At 53.1% G+C, this 8,206-nt stretch overlaps 1 protein-coding gene across 1 annotated transcript; it reads right to left on the reverse strand.

Moving 5' to 3' along the window:
• Nucleotides 1-3,534: 3,534 nt before the first annotated feature.
• On the reverse strand, nt 3,535-8,206 carry NCS57_01189300 (uncharacterized protein; the record flags this gene model as incomplete). Its single annotated transcript, XM_053061588.1, has 7 exons — nt 3,535-6,487; nt 6,541-6,700; nt 6,798-7,026; nt 7,078-7,368; nt 7,418-7,477; nt 7,544-7,769; nt 7,851-8,206. 7 exons carry the CDS (start codon nt 8,204-8,206, stop codon nt 3,535-3,537), a joined length of 4,275 nt encoding a protein of 1,424 aa, XP_052908116.1.

Consider the following 8,206-nt stretch of genomic DNA (forward strand, 5'->3'; position numbering starts at 1 on the left):
AACAGCCTAATACGCAATGCGAATATCGACATGCACTGTTTCCTTTCTCGCCCACGATCCTGAGTAGTCGCTGCTTTAACCTGAGCCGGTGGTGAGCTCGGGTGAGCCAACAAAGAAATGTGGGCCGGCGGTTCTGGTTTCGGCCCCCGGTAAATGGACAAAAATAGAAGAACCCCACAATAAGTAACCTCTCAGATGCTAGCTCATATACTACGTATGGCTCGCTCAACCGTTGCTTTGATGAAATTGGAGATAAACACACAGCATCTCATTATCAGTGGCCGGTATATTCCACCAGTTGAGATTATCCTAGAGTTTATGATTTCATAATAACATCCATACCATGCTAACCAAGTGAGAAACCTCTGGCACTAGACCTACATGGTTGCTCATCCAGGACGTTGAGTTGATAGATGGTAAGTCCAACGACACAGACGGACAGCTTCTCTACCACCCCAATAGAACGCAGAAGAATCAACACGGCTAACGATAGATCACTTCAATCTGCCTTGTCGGCGCCGGGACGTCACAGGGTTAGCCTGATGACAGCAACACCGAGGTAAACATACCCACATCTAGGCGCCCTTACACAGCCGAGATCAACCGGAAGGAAGGATACCGGCTCGGCCGTTCCTCAAGATGGAAGGTAGTACATAAGGGCAGTGGTCCGAGATGACCGTGGCGAGAAGGCATTGGATGGAAGTCTCCGTGGGCTAATGATGATGGCGAAATTGATGTCCCTGAGCGTGAGATGGCAGGCGCATGCTTGCGCCTCGGAAGAACGGCTAGGTGTTCTCGGATAAAAGATGAGTATATGATACTTTAATACGACCTTGATTGACAAAAATAGTATAGTGAATCCTGAGATTCAACTCGTGATATCTCCAGGGCCGCCAAAGTTAGTTTCCTTCTTGGGGTACACTTGCGCCTCAGACTGCCCATGGATGCCCTGGGATAATACCTGGATGTAAGATAAGGTATGCTGAGAAACGTCTAACTTTGTCTTCGGGTTTGTTGAGAAAGATCCGCGGAGTGGTCAGGCCCGTTGGCTATTGCTCTCGTGTCATCCTCATTCTGATGCTCTGATGCTGTGCAACGCTTCAGACGCTGCCTCACTTCCATTTACCCGCCCTCTCATCGGCCCGTCCGAAGTCTACCTCGGATTGGTCACATGTTGAGCACCAGGAGCGTTCGTCATGCGCCATTCTACTTCCTCTCGGTGCTGCCTGGCCGACTGGAGATCACGAGTCGTGGGCGAACAGCCAACAGTCACGGATACATGCTTGTCCGGTTTCTCCGAGAACTCTGCCTTGCCAATGAGAGGAATCCAATCCCTGGAGATGAACTAGATGACGCGTCAGGAGGTTCTTTTGTCTGCGCAAGTCTGTTGGTGTGACTCGGCGTTGGGTGATTGGCTTGAAGGAACGAGACGGTCATGCGTCGCTTCCTCGTGAGTAGCTCCCCATCTCGGACTCGGAGAGAGGTTGGTAGGAATAAATTGGGCTGGGATCCTGCGGGCTGTGGGATCTGTGCTATTCAACTGCAAGCATATAAGCCGGAAAATGCCACCCATCTTCCTCTTGGCCGTACTGCGACCAAACCACTCATATCTTGTCTTCCCAGGCACACGGCAACTTGAACATGACATTCGCGATTTTTGATGCAGAATCTGGGCCAATGCTTTGCTTCTCTTGCTTCTCAGGCGGTCACTGCATCGCTGTGCGACAAGAAGGCACTCCTGGCTTCTGGGAAATCCAAGCAAATGACAATTTGGATTCCCTCCGATGTCGACCCTGATATGGAAGATGAAGACGGCGATGAGGGTCGAGACTTCGACGACCCGTAATCTTGTGCAACAGTTACGTCAATCAGCATCCCAGGCCATTTAGGTAAGCCCCTGACACCGTAATTCTTTTCTCCTGTGAAGTTCCTAACAACCGATGTGTAGATATCATGGGCACCAAGCATGGCGAAACTGGGTCAGAGGCCGCCACCAGCGTGGACACTACGCCAACAGCATCCATGGCTCGGGTGGAAGACTCTCCAACTTGGCCAAACGAGTCTCAAGTGGCACAGGGCACTCGGGGTTTCCCTCCAGTGCGCACGCACCATCCACGTACCGCCAATCCTGTCGAGGTGATCCAGACGCTACTCTTGGATAGCGAAGCGTTTGTGAGCACTTCGTGCCACGACAGCATCCCTGGATCCCCTGCAACTGGAATGTCACCAGACCCGCATCAAGGGCAAGACTTCGACGACAGACTGACAGACCGGCCATTATCATCGGACCGACAGACCGACAGACCGGGCCAGTCGGTCCGTCCGGGGTGGTCTGAGCAGGCTGTTGCTTCAGTGTTGCCCTTGGCCCGTCGTGCTCTTAGGAGTAAGTGGAAGGCATGTTTACTTGACATCACGCGTCTGCACTTGCCTGAAACCATTGCCTTGCAACTTTCGTGTCGTGCTCCGTATATGCGCATTCATACCCACGATATTATGTCTTCTAGTAGGACTTCGAGCCCCGTGCCGTCTATACCGCAGTCTCTAACGTCCCATCCACCTCCAACCCCGGTTGATGACGGTCCTGAGGCCACGCCCGCCACGCCAGACGCCACGCCAGACGAGACAGATTTCCACAATGCGAATTTGATATCGACTGGGAGAACATCTGGCACTGCGGAAAATGAGCTGTGGGCGCCAAAAAGAGGCATCGTCATAGAAGGGTCGTCGACACAAAGATCAAAGAATCATGGATATATCGTCATGGCGCGAATTTAGACCACAACGGAGTACGGTACTGGCTTTGCAGACTCTACCATGAAAAGAAGAGCTATTCAGCTCTGTACGCCTCATCAGGGACATCCCACGCTGCAAGGCACCTGCTCCGTCGGCACCAAATCGCTGAATTTGGTGAGAGCGGCCCCAGCCCGAGGAATCCCTTTGCCTTGGCATCTTCGTCCGCTTCCTCTTCTTCGCGTCCTAGGCTTTCAGCTCGCCTCCCACTTCAATGAAAGGGCATGGAAAGTTCGTTTTGTGGACTGGATCATCCTCTAAGATCTCACCGACAAGCATCTAGCGAAGGACTTCGGTGGCTAATAGCAAAAGCTGGAGAGCTTGCAAGCCAGCTACTTCCAGAGCACCATACCACTGTCTGCTTGTGGATCTGCCTAGCCTTCGAAGGCCGACGGCAAATTATGTTGAATGTCGTCAAGAACGCGAAGAGCTCTGTTCATATAAGCATTGATCTATGGGCTGCTTCAAAATGCGTTTAATTACATCTGGATCGTCGGCCACTTTGGTGACATTGAAGGCGAAAAACGTGATATCCTTCTTGGACCGCCTAGTCGGTCCACACTCCGGTGAGAATACGGCATCCTATGTCAAGGAGGCGATCGATCAATATGAATTGGGCTCAAAACTTGGATACTTCATGCTTTACAACGCCGAGAGTAACGATATCTGCCTAGAGACGCTTGCTAGCTGGTTTCCAATAGACGGCAGCCGTAATATTAAATCTTATGACTGACTATGCGAGAATCAATCTGGCCCCAGGACCTTCTCTGATCCCTCTAGATCTCGCCGGTGCATCACCTCCGCCTCCTCATACTTGCCCTGTCTCTCCAATACCGACCCAAGGTTGTTGACGCTGTTGAGTGTAGATGGATGCTCTGGCCCCAGGACCTTCTCTCTTCCTTTCAGCGCTCGCTGATGCATCGCCTCCGCCTCTTCATACTTACCCTGCCTCTCCAATACCCACCCAAGGTTGTTGACGCTGTTGAGCGTAGATGGATGCTCTGGCCCTAGGACCTTCTCTCTTCCTTTCAGCGCTCGCTGATGCATCGCCTCCGCCTCTTCATACTTACCCTGCCTCTCTAATACCCACCCAAGGTTGCTGACGCTGGTGAGCGTATCTAGGTGCTCTGGCCCCAGGACCTTCTCTAATCCCTCTAGATCTCGCCGGTGCATCGCCTCCGCCTCCTCATACTTACCCTGCCTCTCCAACACCCACCCAAGGTTGCTGACGCTGGCGAGTGTATCTGGGTGCTCTGGCCCTAGGACCTTCTCTGATCCCTCTAGATCTCGCCGGTGCATCGCCTCCGCCTCCTTATACTTGCCCTGCCTCTCTAATACCGACCTAAGGTTGTTGACGCTGGTGAGCGTAGTTGGGTGCTCTGGCCCTAGGACCTTCTCATATCCTTTCAGCGCTCGCCGGTGCATCGCCTCCGCCTCCTCATACTTGCCCTGGCCCTTCAACACCAACCCAAGGTTGTTGACGCTATCGAGCGTATCTGGGTGCTCTGGCCCCAGGACCTTCTCTGATCCCTCTAGATCTCGCCGGTGCATCGCCTCCGCCTCTTCATACTTGCCCTGCCTCTCCAACACCCACCCAAGGTTGCTGACGCTAGCGAGCGTATCTGGGTGCTCTGGCCCCAGGACCTTCTCTGATCCCTCTAGATCTCGCCGGTGCATCGCCTCCGCCTCCTCATACTTGCCCTGCCTCTCCAATACCGACCCAAGGTTGCTGACGCTGGCGAGCGTATCTGGGTGCTCTGGCCCTAGGACCTTCTCTCTCGCTTTCATCGCTTGCCGTTTCATCGCTTCCGCCTCCTCATACTTGCCCTGCCTCTCCAATACCCACCCAAGGTTGCTGACGCTGGTGAGCGTAGTTGGGTGCTCTGGCCCTAGGACCTTCTCATATCCTTTCAGCGCTCGCCGGTGCATCGCCTCCGCCTCCTCATACTTGCCCTGCCTCTCCAATACCGACCCAAGGTTGTTGACGCTGTTGAGTGTAGATGGATGCTCTGGCCCCAGGACCTTCTCTCTTCCTTTTAGCGCTCGCTGATGCATCGCCTCCGCCTCTTCATACTTGCCCTGCCTCTCCAATACCGACCCAAGGTTGTTGACGCTGGTGAGCGTATATGGATGCTCTGGCCCCAGGACCTTCTTATATCCTTTCAGCGCTCGCCGGTGCATCGCCTCCGCCTCCTCATACTTGCCCTGCCTCTCCAATACCGACCCAAGGTTGCTGACGCTGGCGAGCGTATCTGAGTGCTCTGGCCCTAGGACCTTCTTATATCCTTTTAGCGCTCGCTGATGCATCGCCTCTGCCTCTTCATACTTGCCCTGGCCCTTTAATACCAACCCAAGGTTGTTGACGCTGTTGAGCGTATCTAGGTGCTCTGGCCCCAGGGCCTTCTCTCTCGCTTTCATCGCTTGCCGTTGCATCGCCTCCGCCTCCTCATACTTGCCCTGCCTCTCCAATACCGACCCAAGGTTGTTGACGCTGGTGAGCGTAGTTGGGTGCTCTGGCCCCAGGACCTTTCTTCTTGCCTCTACTGACATTCGGAAAACTTTCTCTGCAGTGTTGTACTCGCCTCTAAGGAGCAGGAACCGGCCTGCTCTGAAGGCAATCTTTGCCTGATTTAACACATCCTCCTCATCTCCTGTTACATGGCCAATAGTTTCTCTTGCGTGGGGGAAGAGTGCTTGGCAGTCTGCCCATGTCGTATAGTCTCCGCTGGGAAATGCCGCAGTTAGAACCCTTATCGACTCCTTTGTCCATTTATTTAGTTGCTTGTCCGCCTCAAGCCACTTTCTCATTGATAGCTGAACTAGACGGTGCATTTCAAACGACTGCTTTCCGATCTCTACCCGCACAAGGGAGAAGCTTTGCAACGGCGCCAGAGCATCGTCAAAGTCTAGTTGGCTGGTGCCGTTTCGCAGCAAGGATATCGGAATCCCCTGTCTATCGAACATGCTCATCAACGCAAGCAAATCTACAGCTGACTGCTCCGTCTTCTGGATCTGGGTGAACGAGATCTGCCAGGTCGCGATAACTGCATGTCGTATGCTGTTGTCTCGCCGAAGGTCTTTTAATCCCTCCTTTCCTAGGAGACGCACCTGATTTGCCTCGCTCTCCTGGAACAGCCCGAGGTAGCCCGATATAGTTGTCATGGGTGCTCTTGTCTTGATGTACGCCGCAGCGTGGGTAATTGCAAGAGGTATGCGTTCTAGAGCCTGGACAAGCGTCTTTGCATCAGCTTTACTGGACTCGCTAAATGGCACTCTAGTGTTGAGCAGCGCTAGCGCGTCCTCTTCATCCATCGGCTCCACCTGGACGATGCTACCGTGCGGCCCGACGAGATTCATTGCCGCAATTCTGTTCCTTGAGGTAATGAGGATTCTTCCATTCGATGTTTGGGCGAGGAAGCTTTCAAGCGGCCTCGTGTGGCTGAAGAAATCTTCGCCGTCGTCAGCATTGTCGAGTACCATGAGCCATCGGCCGTTTCTCTCATCGCGAAGCCAGTTATTTACAAGTTGGAGGATATCAGCCTTTGGGTCCTCGCGTCCGGGGATTTCGGCCTTGTTAGCAATGTCCCTGTAGGCTTGCTCGAATCGGGCAGCATTTGCCGCATGTACCCAAAACACCCAAGTTTGTGGTGCAGACTCCCTGACTCTGTATGCATGCTCGATAGCAATCTGGGACTTCCTGGGAGGGACATGAGCAGGGCCTCCCACTGGATGATGTGCAGTAATACTTACCCCACGCCTCCTAGACCGACAAGGGCTACCCGGGTGTGGTCGTCAGAGGCTGCTTGTTCATGCTCAAGTATCTTTGCAATGATGTCCTTTCGGCCCACGAACGCGTTATCCCTCTGGAACGGGACCATCATAGACGGCTTGGGTCTGTTTTGTGCTGGCACTAGAAGCCGGCGTTAGCTGAAATCAAGCACAATGATGATTAAATAAAGACACTCTTCCTTCGCACAGCAAAGATGAGAAGTACTTAGGCTACTTACAAAAACGAGCCGCAACCACGGTAGGAGCGTCCTGCTCAAACTGTCTAAGCTTATCCCGCGCACTGGTGTAGCCTCGATTATTCTTATTATCAAATTTTACAATCATCGAGTGATCGGAATCTAGAGGGATCTTTTCCTCCATAGAGTCCGGGAGCTCGAGAAGAGCCGAGTTGGTGTGCACCGTCGTGACGAAGTCGCCAGTCCTTCTCCAGCGTTTGCTTTCGCTGTCCTATTACCGTTAGCCATCTCCTACGGTGTTATCTATACCAGATGATCATACAAACTCAAGCTGCCTAGTCTGCCCCGTCTCGTAAAAGCTTACAATCTTCCGGTCTCGGATGAGATTCTTGAAATCAGCCAGCTGAAACGCTAGCAAGTCAGATTTTTCTCTGATCTGCTGAAGCAGCGTACTCCGCGGATGGTTGTCTTGCCCAGCCAGCATCTTCTGAATATCATCTACCACTAGCCCTTTGTGTGGAATACCAAACAGAATCATCCCGTATGTAGCCCTGTGGAGGGTTGCTATCGTTGGATGATCGTCTTCGTTTGTCTGGACCGCCTTGACGAGGCACTATGATGCTGCTTAGCCTTGTGCATATAAGCCACAGTAGACGACCTACGTGGGCAAGGATAATACCACCAAAGCTGTGCGCGATGAAGAAGAGCGGCCGTTGTCTTAGCTAGAGCGTTGTAACCATCAGCCTCATGCTCGTACTCTCGTGACAGCACGTCGTAACGGCGCTTACCTCCTCCGTGTTCCGGACCTTCTTGAGCTCCTCTATCAGCTCCCGGCCATAGTCCATAATCGTGTCGATCCCATGGCTTGACAGCTTCGAGTTGTAACCATAGATCATCGTGCGGCAGCATGGCAGGTCCTTGGACAGGAAGTCGCGCAGCCACATCCGCCCAAGGTTTCCCTTACCCCTCCATGAGCCATAAGCGTGTCCGTCGAGGCCGGTGATTGCGATTATGCTACGATGCAGTAGATTAGCATTAAGACAGCGCTCGGGGAACAGCGGGAGCAGGTTACACTATCGACGAAATGCTACGTACTCTGCGGTAACCGGCGCGTCTGACTTTGGTGTGTACAGCTGTGTGAATCCGAAAAAGTGTTGGTCAAAGCTGATGTCCACATCGTCCATCTCAACCTGCCAGTCTCCCAGCGGGTTCTCCACTAGCTCGGACAAGAAATCGGGAACTCCGCCCCGAAACTCTACTAGCGCAATCCTTTCCTGCTCATTGTTGTGGCAAGACGGCACGATAGCCGTAGTGATATTTAGCTGTGATTTTTCTTCATCCGATAGGTTGTCGCCGATGACAGTCTTCAGCGCGGTGTTCAGCTCATCGTCAGGCTGCAAGGCTGGGAGACCGGTAACGCGAAAAACGGGGCCCTTCTTCCTGGGGGACAT

Source organism: Fusarium keratoplasticum, chromosome 10 (assembly GCF_025433545.1).
Source record: "Fusarium keratoplasticum isolate Fu6.1 chromosome 10, whole genome shotgun sequence".
Lineage (NCBI taxonomy): Eukaryota > Fungi > Ascomycota > Sordariomycetes > Hypocreales > Nectriaceae > Fusarium > Fusarium keratoplasticum.